The 26,236-nt window shown below is 37.6% G+C and overlaps 1 protein-coding gene across 4 annotated transcripts in view; it reads left to right on the top strand.

Moving 5' to 3' along the window:
* Positions 1-26,236, top strand: part of bcar1 (BCAR1 scaffold protein, Cas family member) — an 80,218-nt gene that overhangs the window by 19,292 nt on the left and 34,690 nt on the right. For 2 of the 4 annotated variants that reach the window (XM_043264554.1, XM_043264553.1), the window contains exons 2-3: positions 9,176-9,220; positions 11,704-11,784. The exons of 1 other annotated variant lie outside the window; for it this stretch is intronic. In XM_043264554.1, the coding sequence (XP_043120489.1) occupies positions 9,176-9,220; positions 11,704-11,784 (126 nt within the window). Of the gene's footprint in view, positions 1-9,175; positions 9,221-11,703; positions 11,785-22,546; positions 22,800-26,236 lie in introns of those variants that run through there. One more of the 4 variants, XM_043264556.1, reaches the window with a different exon arrangement.

Below are 26,236 nucleotides of genomic sequence, written 5' to 3'. Positions count from 1 at the left end.
TTGATTGTGTCAGTAGGGTTGATGGTCAGACAGTATGAATGAGAGCGTGTTTATGTATGTGTGAGATTGACAGGAACATGAAGCCTGTCAAGGGAGCACAGGTCAGGAAAATCTGCCATGGAGATATACAGTACTCACCTTTTATTGGCAAAAACACAGATAATTTATTGTTTATCCCCAGATATAAATATTGTTTATGTCGGTCTAAAGCAGGTATGTTCTCCTAAATAAGTTTGTGCATATTTTAGGAATGTGCAAAACTACACGTTCTAACATTATTCGTGTTGACTAAATTCTGTTAGACCACCTTTTTCTACATTTTATACATTTTGGTTTTTACTACAATAAATACATTTTGGTTTCATTTTATTTTTATTATTAGAGATAGTACAGTCATTACATAATTATCACGTGTCCTCTGAAGCAGATTGATGGGTTTTTGTAACTATTTTTTTCTAGTTTTAAAATGATAACATAAATAAATAACTGACTGACTGAGCGCCGAGTTCCGGCTTCTTGGCTGACTTCTGACTCGACGTAATGTAAGTTACCAAGTCAGCCAAGAAGCCAGGACTCGCCACTCTCACAGAAAATAACATCAGAGTCAGTTATTTATGTTATATTTATGAATTGTCAAATTAACAATAGATTTGTTAATAAAACTCATACATCTGCTTCAGAGGACACGTGATAACCCCCTGAAGGCATATAGGTTAGTTTTACATTGCAGTACGTGTGGATATATCAGATTCACAGAGCTTTAAAATAATGGCTACTATTCACAAGAATTACCAAGCTCGTAAGAGCCAGGATAAAAAAAAAAATTTAAGTATATAAAATATATACACCTAGGATAGCTTTAGGGTGAGTAAAATATGCGGTAATTTTCATTTTTGGGTGAACTATTCTTTTAAGTAATATTTCTGTCACAGTTTCTTCAAGTTAAACTAAACTTTTATTTTGACAGGTTGCTTAAGATCTTCATTTACACAGAGACATGCTGAACACACAGGATACATATTTAAGCTGTATTTTTGCAGCTTAGTATTCACAGGTATTAGTCTATATCACATTTTGATTTAAGAGTACTGACCTACTTTTGATGTAAAATTCGCCACATTCCACAACACTTCTCGCTATACAGCTATACAGTAAATTACATTTTTATGACTGGATTACGCAAATCATAGGCCCCTAGTAAATTAGATCAATGAATGTAAGATTCTCAGTGGCAACCAGCTCCAAAAATCTTGTCCCTAAGGGCATTTAGGTGTTTGCGTGTCCTTGTGTGTTTGGCTGCATCTGCAAGTCAAATTATGTCAGATCGAAGCAGATAAAAGAAATACACACATACAATTCTGTCTTACAGAGTCGAGATTAGGTGATACGTCATTGTGTGTAAATGATGCTTGTAATCGCTCACGGGGAGTGTGGAGTTGAGCCTTGCAGCGTGACGTGATTGGCCGATAGGAGTCAGGATGGGGTACTTTTGTAGGTGAGTGGAATCCTAATGGAATTGTGTCCCTCGGGTCTCAGTTTGTGTTTCCATAGTCGCTGACTCGGAAGTTGTGCATCCATGGATTTGTCATGTTACAGGTATTACATTCGGAGGATTTGCACGCAATAAGCTGCTGCTAGCATGCGATGGGAGCCATGTCCAACCATTTGCTTTACGGCCAAGAGCTGATTGAAACAAGAATACAAGCAGTTGGCCACATAATACCAGGCACAACGAAAATGAACTGCTTGTCTAGGTTTGTGTTTGGGATCATGGGAAAGATTTTAATCTGTCTGTTTGAGTGCATCTCTCTCTCTCTCTCTCTCTTTCTCTCGTGCATCAGTGAAGTGTCCATAGCCATTTGAAGTGATGGATGGAGGGTCGGTCTCTCTTTAAGCTGACTGGAGGTGACCTTCAAATTGCCGCCGGTCTCACACTCTCAGGAATAACCCACCCCCTTCCCTCGCTTTCACTCACTTTGTGTCTCAAACCTACGCTGCTCTCCATCAGCTGTATGAGAGATGATTGGCACTCGTTTTAACAGTGTAAATCAGTCTGACCGCAATTCTATAACTGATGTCATCATTCCAAAAATACACAGACTGCTTCATTTAGTTAAAGGGATAGTTCACGCAAAAAACATTCTGCCACAATTCCGTCATGTTTATGCAAAGGAACACAAGAATATTTGAATCCCCTTGAGTTTCAGGTTCTTAAACCTTTAACAACTTTTAATGCTAAAATGAATCGTTTCAGTATGATTCACCAGAGCTACCATGTGTATAATTCTGTTAGGACTATTATCTTCAAAGATGACTGGCACTTAGCATACAGTTTGGATTGCTGGTATGGTTCAGTTCAAAAACTCCCCGTTCATCCATGCAGCCTGTCATGGATGAGCAGCAGTAATTCCATTAGTGTAAACAGAACAGAACCAAATGTAGCAGATAACAGTAATGTTCTTAATGATATTTTAATGGAACAACATTATTCAAGATAAAAGCAGTCTGATTTGAGAAAACAAGAAATGTCAGAAAGCTGAATCTTGATTGTGATGAAAGGTGGAGCTGGGGATGGAGGAGGTAAATTTGTTCCTTAGTAAGTGATAAAGCAGCTAAATAATTCAGAATAGATCTTATACAGGCATACTGTGAATGCTGGTAGACACTGGTCAGCTGTACCTCGGAAAATGTTTTTGTTTACGTAATATATGTGTCTGCTCTGTGTTTATTTATTATGTATATATAAATATACACAGATGCAAGGTGTTTTTGAATCAAACTGAGAAAATGGTTAGATGTAAATTATTATAATTAAATTATTTCCTGTTAATTGGATTTAATGTCTAAACCAATAATTTCAACACAAATTAAACAAATATATATATATATATATATATATATATATATATATATATATATATATATATATATATATATGTATGTGTGTGTATATGTGTGAACTGTCCCTTTAAGACAGCTTAGCTTGGATTAAAACAGGAAGTGTGACCCCTCTGTGTACAAGCAGACAAAATGACAAAATACTTGTAGTAATAAATATATCTGAACATTGAACTGGCCATCTGGTGTCTGACTAAGCCAGTATGTTCTGGCCCATAGAGGATTTTTCAGTAGGATTTAAAACCAGATTTTTACAGTATTTTGGTATCGTTGGTTGTACTTAGGTATTAGTATTACAATTTGTTTCCGGTTAGTTGCTAGTTTCTAGGATATTCTGAATTATATTATATTGATCAGACCTTGCTTATTGACCAAAAGCATTTTGTGCTGTTCCTCGTTTCTTGTACTAGATAAGCACTTTAAGTCTGATCGCTTGGAAAAGTAATTGCATCTCCACAAGATGTCATGCAATTTAAGATATAATTAATGTCTGTAGCACAAACGGTGTGGGATGAGTTATGCCCCAAAGTTTAATTCTGAGGGTTAGCATGAGCATGAATAATGGTAATGCTTGTCTTAGCAAATGCTGGTAATCTCCTGTATATCTCCTGATCATCCTCGATTAAAGCATTAGTAGGAGACTCTGTATATTATTCTGAGCCGGGGTGTTTGAAGGGTTAGGATGTGGATCTCACACATTCTTGCTTGTTCTCTGAGTGAGGTAGCATGGCTGTTATTAATATGATTTAAGTAGGCCTGCTTTTCTAATTAGCCTACTCCACTTCCAAGAGAGTATAAAAAGCTTGTCTTTTCTCAGAGGAAACACTGTTCCTTCTCTTCTCGTTTTTCACTGTTTCCAACATGCACAGTGACGCTCATTCCAGCTGATGTGTGTGCACCACAGACAAACATGTTATGAATGTCTGTTTGTGTCTTGGTCCTTAAAATTACCTATATTTTTAGAGTAGCATGACAGATTCTTTTGTCTCAGTGAGGTTAATTTGATTGACAGTGCTTAAATAATGTAAAAAAAAAATTACATAACCGTATATGAGTATATGTATATTTGTATATTTGTTTTGATGTATGTCTGTGTATTTTGTCATTTCCTTGGTCTTCCTCGGGTTTTGTGAGTTGTGTGTGTGGATCTTTATAGTCAAATGTATTGTTATTCGAGCCGCTTTTGCCCACTGGGAGAGCTTGTCTGCGAGTTAGTGGAACAAATAGCTGGACAGTGTCTGAGCTGTCAGTCTCCATGTCCTGGAGAGAAGACTTTCTCTCTATCTCTCTCAATCTGTGTGTGTGTGTGTGTGTATTTGTGTATAGGCAGCACATCTGACAACATGCAGAAATACTGGCTCATGGTTCTGCTCTCTATTCCCCAGATCCACTTCCCTACAGCCACAGGCTCACATTAAGTGCCACAATCAGACTAAATCAGACAGATTTTTGACCTCTGTGTTATTGATAAGACATCAGAATTTCATAATCTGTCAGTAATCCCATCAGTTGTATGGAAACCAATGAATAATGATCTTGGGCCGGGACGATCAAAATAACATATTGATATTTTCACACTTATAATGATTTTTATTTATCTCAAAATATTTTTTTATTTGCCCTGAAAAAAATGCATTAATATTTTTTAATTAAATTAATCTCTTGGACCTAACATAGACTGGTACCAGTTAGATTTAAAATAAAAAAGATCTTAGTTAACCAGTATAGTTTTTTAACATAAAAGCTGGGTTTTTAAATGTATCAAAGAATCCTGACAAAAATATTAAGGGGCACAATTTTTCTTGAGCACCTAATCATAATAATAGAATGATTCTGAATGATCATGTGACACTAAATCAGCTTTTGTGTGCATAAGAGACTTCTTTATTTCTCACCCAAAGCTTTATTGCTGACCCAAAAAATAGTGTATATTTTTAATATTCCATCCTATCTCTCAGTTTGCCCTCTTAGGAATCATCAGTCATCTATGGTCATCTATTTCTGCTATCCCTCCATCCTCTTACCCTATTTCCTCAATCTCTTTCCCCTCCGTTCTCCTTGTGGATGTTAATTGAAGTGGGCTGAAATGTACAGTATAGCGTGAGGAGGGGCAGTATGTGCTGCTGAGTAGACATGTTTACCAACCTGTTTTTGGCAGTGTGATCAGCCATTTATTCCCCCACAAAGAACAACATTCCTCTCTGGGGCCCCTTCCATCAGCTCTGCAGCCTGATAAAGTACTTTAAAACATTATCATCTGAAAATGAAAAGCTTGGTAAGAGGCATTCGGATGAATGTGTTTCAGGAGAGCAGTGTTTCAGATCTGCCTGTGTGTGTGGCACAGATAAACGCTGTGTTAGCGTGAGTGATGAGCGGGGTCAGAGGTGAGGACGCATGCAGGATCAGTGTTGTGTGACCCGAGCTGATGGATGGTAGTAGGAGAATGTGGAACGAGCTGCTCTGAGTCTCTTATCAGAAGAACCGGACAAGTCCGATCTGTCTCCACTCCCTCCTCTACTCCTGCGCTGTCCTCTGGGGCTCGTAACCATAGAAACACAGCCTGACCCTTAGGCCAGTGTCAATGTGCAGGAATTTCACAGAATATAGCAGTTACGCTGTTTTCCAGGCAAACTGTGGAATTTTGACACATAACGTAATTTCCAGCTTCTATTAGCTGAAATACGTCAAAGATGTCATTGTGTAAAATTTATAAAAAAATTAATTTTCTAAATCATTGTGGATGTCTTGACTTATTTGAACTAGTCAAGCTAAAATCTAGATTTTTATTATGTGCTATATGGGCACACATGTACATATGAAGAGTATTTTTTACCAAATAATGCCATAATATATAAAATACTTTGGGGGTTGGTAAGATTTTATTGCATTTTAAAGAATCTCTTATGCTCACCAAGCCTGCTTTTATTTAATAAAAGTAATTCAAGTAATTCAAATAAAATAGTGCTTTATAAATAATCTATTATTATCATAAATATGCAATAATTTTTTTAGAATTCTTTGATTAACAGAAAATTCAAAAGAACAGCATTTTTTCAGAATTTTTTTATAGATTTGATAGATCAACACCCAAGTGCCATTCTTTTACTCTTTTCCTGGTAAATGATTTCTTCACTGGAATGCAATACATGTTGTTTTTAATGTCCTGTATTTTTTTTATCATCCATCAGTTTAAGACTATCACGTGTGATCTAACTTTCATTCATCAGAAGTGGGACACAGTAGTTCTGCTGGTTAGATTATACATATGATATGACAGATTGTAAAATGTCACTCTTAATTTGTCCTCAAGCCATTATCTGTCTTTGTTCTCCCAAGCCTTTTATCCTTTCCTCAGTCCTATCTCATCTTTTCCCTCTCGTGGTCTCTAGTGACGGGGTTCTCTCTCATCGCTGGATGGAGCTTGAATCGGTGCTGATGATGCGTGAGCGTGGCCTACGGCTGATGACATCACCAGCTGTACAGGCTCAGTGTGGTGTTTGTGTGTGTATGTGTGTATTTGATGTTGGACATGTTGGACTCTTGAGTGTGTAGGCCTCTGGCAGTGCATGGGGATGTAGAATGCTGTAAAATGTTGTAGATTTAGTAAGTGCTGAACACCAGTTCCTCTCTATAGTGGCCATCATCATCTGGGCTTTTATGCTCATGCGCCTCAGGATAAAGCTCAAAATGGCACCTGTTCATCATAGGCTTTCTTCAGCACAGAAACTTCATGTAAAATTTGTATACTTTTGTTCCCTGAGGTACAAGTTATTTTTCTGTATATAGGACTTACTTTATTATAGTTTACAATGATATTTGAACTTTTATTAAAGTGATATTTTACTCAAAATTAAAAATTCTGCCATTAATAATTGACCCTTATGTTATTTAAATTCATAATCCTCAAATCAAGTTTTCTTGATGAAAACTGACGGCTTTCTGACCCAGCAAAGACAGCAACACAACTTATTGTTCAAGGCCCAGAAAGGGCATCATAAAAATAATCTAACTGCTCAATAGTAATTTTATGAAGCTATATGTGAACGCTTATCAAAGACTGACACGGAAAGGAAGAAATTGTTGAATCAAGTCATTATTTTTGTTTGCTTTCATTGTTTGGAAAAAGTATTCTTGTAGCTCTGTTAAGGTTGAATAACTGATTTCACAAGAAATATTTTAACAATGCCTTTAATACCTTTGTAGGCCTTGAACTACTTTAAGTTGTGCTGCTGTCTATGCAGGGTCAGAAAGCTCTCGGATTTAATCGAAAATATCTTAATTTGTGTTGCGAAGATAAACAAAGGTCTGAAAGGTTTGGAACAACATAAGGCTGAGTAATTAATGATAGAATTTTTCATTTTTGGGTGATCTGTCGCCTTTACTTATATTAGTTTTGGCAGTGACAGTTTCTGTTGATGCTTACAGTTAATATTTTGGCTTGTTTTTTTTTTGGCCTCTTCTGGCCAAATTCTTACAACATATCCAGATGAAAGTTTTGGCAGTGTATCTGGATTTCAATAAATATGTACTTCTAATTCAACAATTTGGCAAACTTTTAAAATGAGCTTGATCTCGGTCTTTGTTTACACAAGTTTCGAGGAAAGAGAGAGAGAGCGAGAGAAAGAATGTGCAGCTGTGTCAACAACAGGTTGATTCATCAAAGCCGCATCGCGTGCTTTACCTGTGCAGACAGGAGCTGCATTGGACCGTTGCCCTGTTTCCACGGCGACCCCAATCAGAGACACTTAAACATGGAAAGCGTAGGGAACACCCTGAGCACCACGCTTACTATACCTACACATGACTATAGGGTGTATGTTTCATGATCTGTATATTCTAAATAACACCAGAAGTAAGAGAAAAAGTGTGGAATGTGTAGTGTTTAGTCATAGAAACACATAGTAATTATTTCATTGAACGAAGCGTGTGTTCAGTGAGACAGAACAGGAGCCAACAGGTCAGGAATGAGCCACAACAGCAGGAAAGCCTTGGAGCGCACACTTGCACGCGTATGTAGACACACGACGAATATATTTGCATATGAATGCAGTTTTACAATAGCATCATCATTATTACTCCACAGCAGAAGATTTGATTTAAACTGCCTTCTAAGATTTACAGCATCACATGCCACATATACATTCATCTGGTTTTGTACAATTAACGCTATGCACAAGGTTTAGTATCATTAACCTCTTATATACATAATTCTGTAAATAGGTGCTTCATTACGTGTTTTAAATTGTATAGTTTCAATCCTGGATGCTAAACGTCAGATGGACAACAAAATCACTACTAAGTGACACAGGTATATGTGTATGCCAAAAATCATTAGGATATAAAGTAGATCATTTTATATGAAGATATATTTTTTTTCTGCCTCAAATATAAAAAACGACTGGCGTTGTGGTCGAGGGTCATATATATAATTGGCATCTGAATCCAGTGTTTGTTTAACGTCCTTTCTACTAAGATACCTGCATGAGAATTTTAATGGGCAAAAATCTATTTGTGCTGTCCTTTTCTCAAAACATTTGACATTTACTCCATAAAAGAATAGATTCAGGTGCTTTTGTCGTTATATTGCATTACAATGAAAATGTATGTATTTTATGAAAGTGAATTTCTATTTAATTCTGACCAATGTAACTTTAACCAATGTGGTAAAAAATGTCTAAAGCATTGGATTTGTTCTAAATGATTAGATGTGATGCCTTGAAGATCTTGAATCAGTTTATAATAACGGTTTAGAATTAATATGGCATTTAAGGTTATACTATATTGTAAATAAAATGTGAGCACATAGCATAGCCTCTCATACCTAAATATTGTGAGCTACAACCCTAAACTACATGGTTTTCTTAAGACTTTTATGAAGTCTGTTGGTCTGTATTGCTGTGCTTCCTTCACCAAAAAATGAAAAATGTCATAATTTACTCACCCTCACATAGTTCCAAATCTGTATGAATGTCTTTGTTAAGCTGAACACAAAGGAAGATATTTTGAGGAATCTGAGAAACAGCAGTTCTCGGGCACTATTGACTTCCATAGTAATTTTTTTCTTACTATGGAAGTCAATGGTGACCAAAAACAGCCTGGTTACAAACTTTCTTTAAAATATCTTCCTTTGTGTTTGGCAGAACAAAGAAATTCATATAGATTTGGAACTATCTGAGGGTAAGTAAATGATGACAGATTTTTCATTTTTGGGTGAACTATTCCTTCAAGACTGATGTGTTGTTTGTCTGAGCAGACGTCTCATCTCCTCCCCTTCCAGGTGTTCTGTAAAATGTTTGACTGTCTGCAGGGGGCTCCAGCTGAGGTAGGTGCAGCATGGAGTGTGGGATAGTCAGAGAGATTGAGAGAGAGAGAGAGAGATGATAACTGATTGCTCGACTGATGGTGAGATGGGTCTAACAGCTGCTGGTTGCACATGGCTGCTGTGGATCTGTTTGCTTTTGTTTGCAGTGGAGTCTCTTGGAGTGTGGAGCATGACGGTTCTGTTTTTATATGTACGTAGATACTTGACAATGAACCACCAGTGACATCTTCTGATTCTTTCCAGCTGATTTCTCTTAATTTCCCATCTCCTTCTCTCTCCGGTTTTCATTCTCTCTCTGTTTACGGCCCGTTACCTCTCTAATCGAGACCCTGGCTGTGAGGAAACTCCCTCTCTAAATGAAACTAGAATTAGAATCCCATCAGCAGGGCATTCTTCACTGCTTAAACAGATCTTCATTCTCTATAAAGCTTTCATGTGCTCTTGCACTGTCTGCAGCTAGTATCATATATATATATATATATATATATATATATATATATATATATATATATATATATATATATATATATATATGCGCTACCAGCTGTGAAAAAATGCTGTAAACAAAGAATGCTTTTAAAAATGGAAGTGTTAAACATTTATTTTCATGAATGAACAAAAGAGAAATCTAAACCAAATCAATATTTGGTGGGACCACCCTTTGCCTTCAAAACAGCAGCAATTCTTCTTGATACACTTGCACAGTTTTTTAAGGAACTCGGCTGGTAGGTTGTTCGAAACATCTTGGAGAACTAACCACAGATCTTTTGTGGATTTAGGCTTTCTCACATCCTTCTGTGTCTTCGTGTAATCCCAGACACACTCGACGATGTTGAGATCAGGGATCTGTGGGGGCCATGCCATCACTTCCAGTTCTTCTTGTTCTTCTTTACACTGAAGACAGTTCTTAATGACTTTGGCTGCATGTTTGGGGTTGTTGTCCTGCTGCAGAATAAATTTGGGGCCAGTTATACGCTTCCCTGATGGTATTGCATGATAGCGTATCTGCCTGTATTACTTAGCATTGAGAACACCACTAATTCTGACCAAATCTCCAACTCCATTTGCAGAAATGCAGCCGCAAATGTTTAAGGAACCTCCACCATGCTTCACTGTTGCCTGCAGAGACTCATTATTGCATTGCTTTCCAGCCCTTCGATGAACACACTGCCTTCTGCTATAGCCAAATATTAAAAATTTTGACTCATCAGTCCAGAGCACCTGCTGCCTTTATTCTGCACCCCATTTCCTATACTTGAGTGAAGACCACTTCTGACTTCTCCGGACAGTAGATGGGTGTACCTGGGTCCCAATAGGTCCCCTTCCGATTTCGAAGGGTAATAAGCTTGATGTGTCTTTCATCTGCTGCACTAAGTTTCCTTGGCCAACCACTGCGTCTACGATCCTCATCGTTTCTTTGTGCTTCTTCAAAAGAGATTGAACAGCACATCTTGAAACCCCAGTCTGCTTTGAAATCTTTGTTTGGGAGATACCTTGTTGATGCAGTATAACTACCTTGTGTCTTGTTGCTCAATCATGCCATGACACGAAACTGTTTTTCACAACCTCACCTTGGTAGTAGAGTTTGACTTTTCCTCACCCAGTTTTAAGCCTCCTACAAAGCTGTTTCTGTTTCAGTTCATGACTGGGTTTCAACCTATGTGAGACATTGATGATCATTAGCACTTGTTTGGAAAAGGTAGTAACACCAAATATTGATTTGATTTAGATTTTTCTTTTGTTCACTCACTTTGTAATTTGACACTTTGCATTTTGTAAATGGACAAAAATAAACAATAAAGTAAAATATCAGTTTCCACAAAAATGTTAATCAGCACAACTGATAATAATAGTGCTAATATAAAATATCGAATGAGCACCAAATCAGCATATTAAAATGAGTTACTTCTAAAGGATTATGTAGTGAAATCTTGAAAATTAAGATTTGATGTCAGAGGAAAAACTGAATATATAAAAACTGAAATAGAAATTGTTTTAAATTATTCATAATATGTTTACCGTAACTTATACATAATAAACTTTACCGTATTTATGTTTTTACTTTATATTTGATCAATCAGTGCAGCTCTAAGAGAAATTGAAAAATTGTACAGGCCATACACTTTTGAAGGGAAGTGTATGTTTATGAATATGTAAAATAAAATTGAATATGTACTGTTTTTGTATTGCAAGATTTTAAATGACAATGATTTACATGTTAGGCTATTCAAATTTTCTTGCTTCCTTACATAATTCATAGTGTTTTGTGAAACTGTAGTTAATTCCCTCATAAGACACAGAGAACGCCGTTTTTTGTTTGTTTGTTTTTTGTTAGTTTGCTTAACACAAGGTTTGAAATTGAGATGCATGAATATTAAAAAAGTATTAGTTTGTGTGACTGTGTGTTTACTAGCTCATTGAAATGCTGTTGTTCTCCAGATCAGTGAAGTCATTTATCTTTCTTTCCCGCTGCCTTTTGATAGATAGCTTCTAGAATGTTAAACCCCTCATCTGCGGCACCTGGAACTCTTCTAGAGCATCACCTATTTCCTACAGAGACGCTGGTAAGGAGTGACCATCAAGGCAGGTGTGGCGCCTCCTGCTGGATGCTGAAAGTACAGTATTGGCATGACATGATAACTCTCATTAACAACACTCCCAGCAATCATGTCTGCATGATCGCTGCTCATCACAGCCTGATCCCATGACTAAACAGGGCGTGAAAACGGTATGAAATGTGTTTGTTTGGCCTCTTATATTTTTAGGCTAAAGCACAGGCGCCTCTCAGGGTCACATGGAGGCATAACTGGAGTAAAATGAGAGCAGAGTGTGTGTGTTTATGTGTGTATGCATGCTTTGGCACCAAGCTGAATGACATGTTTGTTTTCCCCTCTCTATTTATCTAACCACCAGCTCAGTGGGTCTGTAATGAGTTATTAGCTGCTGGTCAGGCCTTTATTTCCAGCTCTCCAGGCAGCATTAGAGTAGGAGCCTATCAGGAATTGATGGGTCTCTGAGATGATCTCTAAGAGGAGTTAATGGCACATAGAGCATTGCAGAGCAGCACAGATACTGATCTGCTCATTAAAGGCCATTATAGCTAAACCAACATACCCACACTCATTTTAAAGCAATTTAATAGGTACATGTACCTAGGATGTACAAATTAATTGCAGTTATTATTATTATTATTATTTTTATAATTATTATTAGTTCATATATATATATATATATATATATATATATATATATATATATATATATATATATACACATACATATTATTAGTTCAATATATAACATATTATGATTATTTTTACTATTCAATTAAATATTTTTATTTTATTTAATAAAATCTGTAAAATATATTGTATATGTAAACTTAAGATATGTAACTATAATTTGGTTTCTGGACATTGTCATTTTCAACAACAACAAAAAAGACCCAATAAAGAAGTACTTGAGCCTGCTGATGGGACTGTTGGGATACATAAAACAGAAATAGTTGTAATAGTTGGTTAAGGGGGCGTTACACACCAGTTTCACCCAATCTTATGTTAATGAGTACCTAGAGAAATGCCTATACAACGAGTTTGACCATCGGCTACATTATGAAAACCAACAATCGACAAAAACTCTCAGAAACTCTGTACGAACCTGGAAGTAAAGATTTTTGGCGCATAAAGTCATATGTCAAAATAGTTTTTTGAAACTTTCTCCATGTGTAGCATGAGAATCCATTTTAACAGTTTAAACAACTCTAAATGCATGAAAGTGCACTTTACCCCCCCCTTAAAGAATGGATGTGTTTAATACGCTGTCACTGAGTCGACTTGTACATGTTGGAGAGTGCTTTGTGACCTCTGACCCCACTGCTCATCGATGTCATCAACAGAGAACAAGAGAAAACTCTGTCATCCAACAGTTTTCTTTCTCCCATTCAAAATTGCTTGCTTGTCTGTTAAATGCCTGGTATTTGGGAGATATTTGGCTTTGCCCCGTCACTCTCTGTCCCCATCTAATTTCTCAGCCTGCATTCCAGACCCCTTGATAAATGGGTGTTGTATTTCACCAGCGTGCAGAGAGGTCAGCGACCCCACACTGCACTGTACTTCAGCCCAGGGTAATGGATGTGCCCCCAGTGGTTCCTGGGAGGAGAGGTCAAAACAGCCGTCCCTGGCACTGCCCTAACCCACCGTCAATACCGCAACCTCTGCGACCCAGACATCGCGGTGTCTCAGAAAATCTGTCCGTCTCCGTGAGCATTTGCCCTCTCCTCCAGTGGGCTAAATGAGGTGTGTTAGATTATATGCTGTGGTGGAGAGACAGCCACACGGCCAATCCCCGCTCTCCGGTCTCTAACACAGATCAATGTGATGTTTACCTGTAGGTCAGTGGAGTTAATAATTTCATCTGACCCGCCTGAGCTCTATAAGCGCCACTGCACTACAGCGGGACTGACATAACTGTTCATGTATTACATGATACTGCTGTCTGATGGTGTTTGAAGCAAGAAAGACTTTCCTAATCTCTGTTTTAAAGACACTGAGACACTGATTCATGTTCTGAGCAGTGAGATCTAGGCGTGATCTTTAAGTGATCTCATGCATGACTCTCTGTTCTCGCTGGAGCCTCATCAGTGTCTACTTATTGTAAGTTATGGGTTGGTGTGGTGTAACGGTTGGTAACAAAAAGGTTGGAGGTCTGCAGCATGCACGATCCATGAGCTACCATTGTTTCCTTTAAGTTCAGAACACATTGGTTGTTGCCCATTTCTGGATAATGCTGTTAGATAAATTACCAGTATAGGTTTTTCAATGGATCTAATAGCAATAACTATAACATCTTGGTGGCTGATGACTGATGTTATGCCAGTTTATATTATATAGGCTTACACAATTTAGCAAATGAGATGCACAATTTGAGGATTGACTGAATTATTTGGTTCATATATGACTATTTGTCACGCATGTGGTTAGCAGGAGAGCACACAACGAGCATAAAGGTAAATAAAGCGTTTTAATCTACTCAGAGATGAAAATAAACAATATAAATACAGGCAGGCAGGCAGGCAGATAGGACAAAATCACACGCACATAAAGACAAGATCGCACAAACAGAACTGAAACCACAGGAAATACACCAGGTAAATCACTAAATTAACTACACACAGCTGAAGACAATAAAGACAATTAACTAAAGTGGGTTAAATGGAACACATGGCACATGACAAACAATAACAAAGTCGTGACACTATTAAAATTCTTGATAGTAATGTAGCTATTGTAGAGCGGCACTGAAAAGCTATCATTTAAGCTGTGAATCTGAGAGTTGACAGACGTGTATGGAATGGAAGCGCTTGCAGAACTTGAAGTTGAAAGAAACCAGAGACTACATTTCAGGCCTCATAATTGAACTCTGACCTCTCCCCCTTCATCTCCAGCTATTTTCATTATTAGCTATTTTGCTGCTGTGCTTTCATTCAGCCATCAGTTGTTTCAGATGTCAGGCCATCTTTTGAGGATACGTTTGAACAAGAATCATTCCCTCAAAGGAGTTCCATTTTTGTCCACAATATTTGATGAAGCATCAGTAATATTTGTTTTTATAGGACTGTATTTTATTCATGATTTACGTTTCCAATGGATGCTGTTGATTTAAACTTTCTCTTCCTGGAGAATTCAAAAGAATATATTAGAAAATATATTGGAATGATTTTTGAAGGATCTAAAGACAAGAATGATTGCTCAGAATTCAGCTTTGCCATCACATGAATAAATTTGAACGTTGTAAAACCAAATATAATACATTTGTTTTAATTAAAACTAGTGCTGTCAAATGATTAATTACAATTTACTGCATCCAAAATAAAAGTATTTATTTCCATAATATGTGTGTGTGTGCTGTGTATATTTATGTACCTATAAATACACACACATGCATCTATATATTTAAAAAATAGATGTTTTTTTTTAGTTTTTTTAATTTTAGTTTACTTGTGATTAAAATGCTGTAAAATGATTAATTTTAAAGTACAAGAACTGTTATTTTAAATGAAGTGACATTATTTATGTCTTCAGAGCCAAGTTTAAAGCATTCATAATTTACTTTTGTTTTATGCTTGATAAGATTCATCAAGCATAACATATTCCCTCCATTACATGAAAAAGAAATAACATCATTTTATAGCAAAACATTTTATTTTTAGTTCTGTTGTACTGTTGAATGTTAATGACTGGAGTCTTATAACAGGAAGCCATTTCTTCTATCAGCTTAATTTTTTTTGAACATAAAGACATTCTTTGTGTGATAGATATTTTCAGTCTTACAGAAGTGCAGTAAAAGGCCTCACTATTTATTTAACTACTTTATTGGCAAACATCATATCTCCCTAGTACACCACAGTGTATCATTGAAAATCTATATTTGACAGTAAAGAGTGGCATGAAGACTAATCAGATGAAATTAGACAGGAGTCAGACGGTGGAGAGACTGGTAATGAGATTACATTAGATGGCAGTTACTGATGGCCTGTCAGCTCTGGCTGTGGTGGTCTTATCTCAACACTTCCCCAAGACCTCCGCTTATTGCCTTATCCACACACCTGGGACCCAGAGACTCTGTTTCTCACACTGACATTTTCAAGGGCAGAGAGTAAAATCTTGGCTATGTGAGGCCATATACACACACACGCAGTGAAACGCAGTAGACTAGAAATAAACGAACGAAACGGTGTATCAGGCAATTGAGTTTATATCAAACGTTTCTCATTCCCCACAGATAGCTTCAAACAGCTGCCGCTTTCTGATTACAACTGCGCTTTTTATTGTTGGAAGCACATTTCTGAAAGTGGGAAATTACAGCGATTCGTAATTAACCTTTCAGACAGTGAAGCTATTTGTAAGAGAGCGTAATAACACCGTTAATGTCTGGGAAGAGTATTACCTCACAATTCTCCAGACGGATCGTTTGGCGGGAGGAGCATAATTAAAGCTGTTGTTGTGGAGACCCTTGTTCACTCGGGCTGTATGGATGAGGTGGAGTTCAAACAGAACGGCTACTTGGACAAACCCAGCCCATGGGAAAACGGTCCCCTTCCTGGAAATGATGGTCGGAGAGAGTGGCGTTATGCTAGGTTTAGCACCACATTCCTGCATTCCACTGAGAGGGGGAGGGGAGGCCGGCTAATGCTGCGTCTGTGTCCGTCTGAAGTTCCTTGGTCTCTCACGGTGTGTTTGAATTTCTGTGCCTTCGATATCTGACGGGTCTCACTTTTTGATGGTTGGTCAAGAGGTGAGTCACTCGCTAGGCACAGTTCTCACTAGATTCATGGATTAGTGTGCGTCAGTGTGAGCTGATCAAGTGAAATAAGTCAGCTTTTTGTAAAATATGTAAAAGTCAGTGGTTTGTTCTCATTTAGATTTTAATTTATTTATTCATTTTGCTTTTGGTAAATCTAAATACAAAAAAAGAAAATCAAAGGATGAACAACTCTTTGATTCAAAACAGAAGTTCGTTCTCCTAAAATGGGATAAATATCAAAACATCAGAGACAAGCGCAAGTCACATTTCCAAAAATAATTTCCAGACCTGCCTACAATAAATAATAAAAAAGTCATTTTGGGAAAGGATACACATCATGTGACATGTGATTATTGTTTTACCGAGTGATTATATTTTTATTATGTTTTATCTATATTCAATTTATTTATACAATATTTTATGTATTGTTTTATTTTTTTATATTATTATTCATTTTACATTTTTATTTATTTTCAGTTTTCTGTTCTGTTCTTTTATTTTACTTTTATTTTACTAAACCTGCCCTCTTACCTCATTAATGTCCTTTAGCTCTTTATTTATTACACTATATTTATTTTCTGTGTTTTGTTATGTTTTATATTATTATGTGTATTTTGTTGCTGTAAGTAGTACTGTATGCAATATAGTAAATGTTAACAATCATAAGAATAAAGCTTTCCGTTTGGGAGAGAGCACGTTCAAATGGGATCCAAAAGCCAGAGAGCATCAAAAAAAAAAAAAAAGGATTGAAATGAAAAATCAAATCAGCACTATCTAATTAACCAGCGGGATGCCCAGGTTCATTTATTGCTCTCCTCCATCTTTCCCCTCCTTTTATGTGTGCGTGTGTGTGTGTTGGGAGAATAAAGGAGGAGGTGCTGATTGGAAAGCTTTCTGCATTATTGAGACGGTGTGAAGCAAACTCACACACACACATACACAGATTGTGAGGAATAGTAATATCCCCAGCGCTCCCTGATTATGCTCAACTCTACATAATGCCATTTACTTCCTGCCACATTAATGCTAATCTTTTTATTGCAGTGAGGATGAGAAAACTGAGCAAGTCGTCGAGTGCTGATGTTGTTCTCGGTGTGTGTGTGTGTGTGTGTGTGTGTGTGCGCGTCTTTTGCTTGCTTTGCACACACCGTAAGTCTCATCCTTGCAACTTTAGATTAAAAGAGAGGAAGACTGATTCACTTTGTGGTTTTTAATCATCTTAAAGTATTACCATGACCGATAAGAGGACAAATAATAATGAGAACCCAAATCTGAAAATAAACAAATATAATTATCTATGGAAATTAAATTTGGGTTTGGTCTGATCAGCCCTGTTTCTCCTGTCGTGTGTTAAGTGTGTAAAATAGGGCTGTGATTTAGATCGGGATTGATCTTCATAGTGGCTAGGTCTTGTTTTTTCCTGTTCTGTACAGATACAGACGCTTATCCTCTGTTTGTGGATAAGGGAAGAGCGCAAACGCTCCAGAGAGGGTTTTGGAAAGCCGCCGGTCACTGCATCTGCTGCAGTGTCCTCCTGTAGGACAAATGATTGTCCTGTTTTGTGTAGCACACGTTTGAGCGTTTGTTTAGACCTGTACTTTTAAGCAAGTGTGTGTGTGGCTGAGGATTTTCTCTCTCTCTCTCTCTCTCTCTCCTCGTCATAAGTATTTGAAAGGCCTCGGTGACAGACTGCGCAGCGGGCCTGACAGTCCCAACAAAGAAAGGAACTCTTTATTCCTTTGTCCTTCAAAGCTGCTTGAATATTGCTGTTGGCTGGGGGGCCGGATGTCTCAATACAAGGATGTGCATTGTTTTTTTCTCGGAGCAGAGACTAGAGCAGTGCATCACGGGCAGGATGCTGCTGCCGCTGCTGTTGTTTTCAGAAGCTGCATTAGTAATTCTTGATGATGTGGCACCAAAGAATTAAGCTCCCAATACAGCCCTCATTCAGACACAGGAAATACTTTGAGTGTTTCTTTCGACTTTGACAGTGATCTTGGGACTTATTTTAGCCAGACTTTTCAAAGCTTTCATCATAACAAGCCATAAAGTTGAGCTCGGATGTACTTAAAAGGGCTCTCATATCAATCTAGACAGTTCAAATGTTGCTGCGATATTGTAGTCATGTGGTCAATTTTAGAGAAGGGAAGCAATGTTTGTTAATTGGAGAATGTGACACTTTTGAACCTTTGGAGATAACAAATCCTATTTTTAAACGGATGCTTTTAGGCCTTCATAGGAGAAATTGTGGTTGCACAGTATATCAATATTGGACAATAACAGTGTCAGTTATCAAACAATATTAGATTTTTCTTTAGTATTTACGTATAAATACAATCATAGTCACAAATATTTATTGGCATATTTAACATGCATTTGTATTATGTGTGACCCAATGAGGAACACTTAAATGTTACATTTTTATGTAAAAAAAAAAAAACTATGATACTGTAATAAAGTGTGCCATTTTTTTGTGTTTAAAATTCTGCTCATTCTTGAGGCTTGGCTGCATTAAATAAATCACTGTGTTGTTCTAAAATATATCCTAGTTCACCTTTCTACCAGAATTTTCCAGCAGATTCTTCTGGAGATGTTTTACTTCCTGGAACGGCTCAGAGAGTTAATAAAAAAAATAGAAACATTACCTTGATTCAGAGGGAAATGGGATTTCCATATTCACATTATCTGACCCACATCTGTAGCCCTAAATGCTTGGTCTGTTCTGGGGTGGCCGGGTCCATCTGATTTGACTTGGCTGAGCCTTTCTTGTCGGATTGCCCTGAATCTCATGACACGCGCGGCATGTGGGGGGTTACAGAGGCCACCGGGCAGTGGTCGCGACTCCACGGCCGAAACGCTGCCAGCAGAACAACATTGTGCGTAGGTGTGACAGCCTGACCAAACCGAGCCCGGGCTGCTCAGACACAATGAACCTACTGTTCCACACTCACTGAGCCATGAATACTCTCCAACAGAGGCTAAGGTACAGCAGACGTCACACATATTGCAGTCATTGAATATTTTATACAGAACGATTTCACGAGAAGGTGCAGCAGTCAGTTAAACAGCCAAGATTGTCTCATTTTCACCTCTCTAGTGCTTTGTGACACATAGTTAGACCCCTCACCTTCAGACGAGCTTTGCCCCATACCCGCCTCTTTCCGATAAATAACAGGATTGTGATTAGTGGGCGCTGACGGAAGGGGGCTTATTAGCTGAAGAGCGAGAGGGGGTGGGGTGCTAATTGAAATGATGTCTGATGTGATAGCCTAATCTCTGTGGCGACAAAATCCACGCACACTTGCTAATTTCAGTGACAGCTCTGATGTCACTCAGGCTTAGCTGACGGAAATAAATAACAAACGTCCCAGAGAATATTAGGACGAGAGAATGTCGGCTCGACCATCAAAATCCATCTTGCGTAGCAGCCACCCCGTAGTGCAAGATGAAGTGCCGCTCAATTGTCATGGAGACCAGACATGGCACCTCGTGGCCTGGGAAGACAGTCGCTGCGTGAAGATAAGGGCTTTAAATTCCTACGGCACTTTCAATTTGGAAGAATCTTGCTGGTTTGACACCAGTTGTGCAGTGTAATTCATGGCCCCACATTCATAGGCTTCAGGGGATTGTAGACACTTGTCTCAATTTCCCTTCTGAATTTGAGTGCTGGAAAGGGTTTTAACCACTAAGAATCACTAAGACTGATTACAGTTCATGTATTCAAAGTCGCATATATTTATTTGCATCATGCAATGCATTTAATAGATTATTAAGCAAGACAGAGAATGCACATACACTACAGTTTTAAAATGTTGGCACTGATGACTGGAATAATAGTGGCTAAAAATTCAGCTTTTCCATCACATAAATAAATTACAAAACCATTATTTTAAATTGTACCAGTATTTCCAGCAATTACAGTTATTTATGTATTGTATCAGATACATGTTTACATGGTTTCAAAAATAAATGAGGACTTTAATAAAATAAAATAAAATGGTAGTGTACTTTATCACATTAATAAAATATAATGAAGCATTTCAAAAAATGTAATAATATTTCTGAAAGTCATTGGTGTCTAATCTTGTTCCCCAGAAGAAAGAAAGGCACATGGGTTAATAAACATTAAACAATATTTACAAAATGATCACACTCTTTAGAGGAAAACTGTCCCTTTAAAAAACAAACAAGGCTTTATCTTATTAATATGTATATAGTTTTATTATTAGATATATGTATTTATCTTATCTTTTATTTCCAATATTATTATACAATATTTTTTGACTTTGTTTTCTTTGTATTCTCAAAATTGAAAGTGTACTGGAATGATTTAAAAATGTTTGCCATACCCCCAATAATATTTCATTCCCTGGCTATGAACTTAAAAAATATTTAACTCAAACATTTAAGTTATTTCATCATATGATGTTATTCCAAACCTGGATGTTGTTTTTCTTGTTGGAACACCTAGACCAGAAAACGAGACATTTTACGAAATACCTTCTTTTATGTTCCACAGAAAGTCATAAAGTTAAGGATGAAATGAAGGAACTGTCACTTTACTACAGAATTAGTCAGTGGATTGAGACACTCTAGATTTTTTAATCACATACCCAAATTAAAATGGTATCTTGTACCACTGTACATTTTCTCTAGGGAGTCATATCAAACCATCTATCCACAAGTAATATTACAAAACTGGCTCAAAATGAGAGAATATTCTGTGGAAGAGAAGATCAGGCTCTGGAATGCTGCTCCAAAATGCTGGAAGCCTGCCGTCTCCTACCTGACTGACCTCTCTCCTGACCTCAGTTCCAGCCCAAACGACAGTGTTGTGGCAGTTTGAGGACAGTGTACCTCTCCTCAGTAACCTCTCTTAAATTCCAGCCTTTAGGTAGGAATAGTGAGCTACTTTATGCCTCACACTCATTTGAGGACGGGATTTTCCTTATCTGTAAATTACAGGAGACAGTCCATTAGGACCTGCAGCTTTTGCCTATTTACCATATTGATTTCAATGTGGATCCCAATTTGACCCCCTGACCTGGTCACTCCCTCACGGGAGAATTGGACAATGATGTCATGCTTTGAAATTTGTTTTCCTGGTGAATTGTGAAGACAAAAGCAAACATGAACAGATTAGCTTAGTTTACATAACCAACAATCATTATTCAAATATATTTCATTTAAAAAAGATACATATTCATTTATATCTGATGTCACATATTAATTATATAAATCATTTTTAGCATAGCATTGCAGTTTTTATTGTTTTTTATTTCCGCCTGACTATCTTTTTAGCTTCATTCTATGTTAAAACCAAGCTTTGTTTAATTTGTGAAATATAGTCTAATTTATTTGCTTCAGTGTCTTTTGTACTGCACAAATGACTAAATTCATGCCATTTGAAATGAAGACAGAAAATAACAGAGATTTGAGTTTTGCTTCAGTAATATGTAAAGTAGATAGCAATCATTCCCCTTCAGGATGCGTAAAAAGTCTACCCATCTCTATCTACTCTTTTCTTAATCGATAATACTTGAATAATTCAGGTCAGATATACTGAAAAAAGAGACTGATGTCAGTAGGGTTTAGCTTTTTTGTCTTCTGTCAAAGTAAAGAAGGTTTGTGTGAGGGGATTTTTATTTTACTTTCGTAGCACAAAGCACACACAAAAACAAACAAACCCAAAAAAACTAAACCAAGAAGCAAAGGGAGGGAAGAAAGTTTGAGGCTAAAGGAAAGGGTCTAGACAAAGCTGTGTGTTTGTGTGTGAGGGGTACAGGGGATGGCCAAAAAAATCAATGTCTGTGTCTTTCTCAGGTCTACAGAGGTTCACTAAACATTCCTCACAGGCAGGGGGAGGAAGAGGGTAAGCTTATTAACATAAGAACAGAGTGCTCAGCCAATCGGCAGCAGGGAAAGGGAATGTCAGGATTGAGAAGGAACTGGGAGGGTGTCAGGTTACCCTATGCATTCTTCCCTCCTCCTTTTGCCTGAGAGGGAGGGAGAGAAAGAGCAGAGGACGGACGCAGAGAGAGCAAGCGCGTTCAAGAGAGAGAGGTATATGGGACAGTCTCATTCTTGCCCTCTGACATCACAGAATTGGAGTATGTGTTAGAAGCTGCCCGGACTTTCTGCCCGACGGAGACGCGGAGAGATTTGACAAAGAGCTGGACGGTCCGAGGGAGTTTTTACCGGGGGTCAAATCTCAGGCAGTTAAGTGCTGTCTGGAGTCCCAGAGACTCACACAGCGGGGCTGAAAATGAATTATCTGGTGAGTGTGTTTGCTGTTCTCATTGTTGTGTGAACGCTTTAAGTTGGTTATGCTAAATGCCCTCGGGAAGTGTATCCGGAGTGGATGGTGAAGTTTAGTCTTAGTGGAGAGAGAAAAGACAGGAGACACATAGAGCATTTCGGTTTTCTTTTCGGTTCTTCTACTTGACTTTTTTACCGTTTCTCATTTTATGGTGTTTATGACAGCAACAAATATGAACAAGTAGGCTAGAGACTTAATAAAAGAGATAGTATTAATTGTTGTAACACTTCCCAAAGAGGTCAGTGGCAGATATCTGCGTAGTCTGAGGTTCTTAAAAATGGCTTTTTCTTAAGTAGCAGTGAGTTTTGAAAGCTTAGTTCAGAGTGTGAGAAAGCAGGCATAACGGGGGGAAGAGTGGAAGGAAAAGGAGCCCTGCTGCTGTGAGCTTCTCTGCTGACTCAGGAGAAAGCTGAAAGATTAAGGTTTTATGGAAAGGAGCAGGGGAAAGAAGGAGGGAGAAAGAAAAAAGAGAAGGAGAGAAGAACAGCGTGAAGTGACGGGTCCAAGCATCCGTTCCTTGCCATTGTTTGAAAGCACTGGCGCCCGTTCAGCTTGTAAGAGTTTAGGAATGACACAATACTTTGGTATTTGGACGTGAGAGTTGGGCTGTACTGTATTTCCGACTGTGAGGAATCTGAATGCAGAGACTTACCCCCTGCAGGGGCTGGGATATTCCCCGGTCATAGAAATGGACTTTGAAATGGTTATGGTCATTTATTAGTGAAGTAAATATCAGACAACACTTTTTAAGAAGTTATTTTATTATTTGTGTTGGAAATTCTTCAGTTTTATAATCAGAGTAAGTTTACACTGAGGTGGTCCGTGATGAAGGAGATGAGTTGTGTGCACTTGTGAGTGGGCTGATGACTTATTGAGATCACTCTCGAGTTGAGGTAACCAGACTGAATCAGTTGCTAAGATAAGAATGTTGAGTCATGTTGCGTTAGGGATCTTTAAATAAGAGAAAGACCCCTTCTTTAGAAGACAGCTGAGTAACCTGAGTCCATCTCCCCCTGCATCGCCTCTATGACTCAATCCTGACTCACCCTTCAGCTCTTGCGTTTAGGAGGGAGGAATTCCCCATCGCTGACCTGAACCCCCCCCACACTCTACTGGGGGGTCTGACAGACAGGACCTGCTTCTCATCTTAATTATCCTCATAATCATGCACACATGGATGTCAGCATCAATTTGTGTAGAAGTTGCGCTGATCTGAGACCAATTTAAATCCATGTAATGCCTATTTGTATTGTGCCCCAAAAGTGTTTAACCAAGGTGGGTTAAGAACAAATAATATCAGCAGGCGTGACTTTTGATCATTACCAGAATGTTTCATATTAATATTTAAAAATTAGATGGATTTGATCACTTCTTTTCTTCTTCTTCTAAAAAAAGATCCAATTAAAGCAGCCTAAGATTATTCGCTGGCCTTAGCTGGTTTAGGCTGGTGTTATCTGGTTTAAGTATAGTCTAAAATGTGCCAAAACAGGCCTAAAGCCACCTAATTGGGATCCACAAAGACCAGCAAGTGTTGATTTAAGGCTTTTTTCCCCAGCAGGGTTTAACCTCATATCTATCTGAGAGATACAATTGAGAAATTTAAGAGAATTCATTTGTGATCTTTCTTTCCTTTGGGTCTTTTTACAACCCTGTCCTTCATCTCATTGAACATGGGAGGCAGATATTGTTTAGCTGCCAGAGTTTAAAGTGAATATGTGTCTCTCCTCTGAGCATTGTAACAAAGCATGAGAAATAACCCATAGTAGCTTATTTCAAAGACTTGGAGCTCTTCAAAGAGACAACATCAAGGGTTTCCAATACAATTGTGAGTGCAGATAATGAAATCATCGTCATGTTTTCAATAGCTATGTCTTACACTGTTTGCAGTCGTGCACATTCCTTCTGAGAGCTCCTCTTCCTGTCTTTGTATCTCAGGCCTCCTTGAGTTTATGGCCTCGTCGCTGTTATTGAACTTGCAGAATGACTGTTTGAGGTCGCACTGACGCTCTGCACTGGGAAGGAATCGTCGAGTTCCATTGAAGCCTGTCATTTTTGGATTTATTATTTGGGATCGGCAGGATTCTGGACGTGCTTATGCAGTGATGAAGGTCCTTTGCTCGGGGTGAAGAGGAAAGAGTGTTTATAGCACACGCTGCAGTCCTTACAAAAATTCCCGGTGTCCTTGTTACACTCATGTTTATCTCTTTTTGACCGCCCAACACTGTAAATCACGGTGTAAAGATCGCACATCAGCATTGTGTTGCCGTGGAAAAACATTGGCAGTAAACCAAGACTTAGTCGTAGCCTGTAGCTACAAGAATCAGAGCTGCTTTTTCTTTTGAAGAGGGTGTTACAACCTCACCCTGCCAGTAAAGGAGGGGCATAGGAGGTGTCTTTGTGTGTTTTCCAGTGAACACGAGTGAAATGGATGATGGATGAGTGATGTTAAGTGCACACAGGAATGTAGTTGTGTTTACGGGATGAGCTGTGTTTTTTAGGATTGTGTGTATTAGTTGTCTGGCTGTGAATCACAGTATGGGATGTACCAATCAACAGTTAGTGTTGACTGTACTGAGAACATGAAATAAAAAAGACTTACAATATGAAAGTGTGACTGTGTGTCTGCTGGGGTGTGAGGTGGGCTGAAGGTATGGAATGTGGGCTAATATCTAAGTTGAAGCTGTGGAATGTGTTAGGAATGAAAGGATGGGCCTAAACTTGCACGAAGAACGCTACAAACACACATGGATATTTCTAAATGTAACATACCATAGATGTGAAAATGTGTATATAGGAACTTTGGGGTTTGGGGTCAGTGCTATCAAAAGTGACAGTAAAGACAAAATAGTATCTTTACAAATCATATATATATATATATATATATATATATATATATATATATATATATATATATATATAGATAAATTGCTCTTTAAAAAATACAGAAATAGAAAAGTGGTTTTAAATAGTAATAATGTTTTTACTGTATTTTTGTAATAAAAAGTTAAGAATAAAAAGAAATGTTGAAAAAAGTTATATCTTAGAGATGTCTTTAAATGGTAGTGGGTGTATATATTACATTTATTATCATTACAATTTTATTAATTAATAACATTTATTAGTGTTATAAATATAGTAGGATTAGTTTTATAGTATTATTACATTTCTTTATAAATTCACACATAGGGTAAGAAAAAATGAAAATGAGATAAATAATAGTAATTGTTCCAGTAAGTAAGTGTTCCAAAATTCTTCACTGTTAAACTTAATCCATCTGAGAATATATATATAAATAATTTTTCTCCATATTTATGTCATAAACTCTGACTGTATCATCTGTTACTGTCTGTTTTTTTGCTTAGGTTTGAACACACGCTCAAACTAACGATTAATTA

The sequence above is a fragment of the Puntigrus tetrazona genome, chromosome 18 (genome assembly GCF_018831695.1).
Source record: "Puntigrus tetrazona isolate hp1 chromosome 18, ASM1883169v1, whole genome shotgun sequence".
Taxonomy (NCBI): domain Eukaryota; kingdom Metazoa; phylum Chordata; class Actinopteri; order Cypriniformes; family Cyprinidae; genus Puntigrus; species Puntigrus tetrazona.
This window is presented reverse-complemented; position numbering and strand designations above follow the sequence as displayed.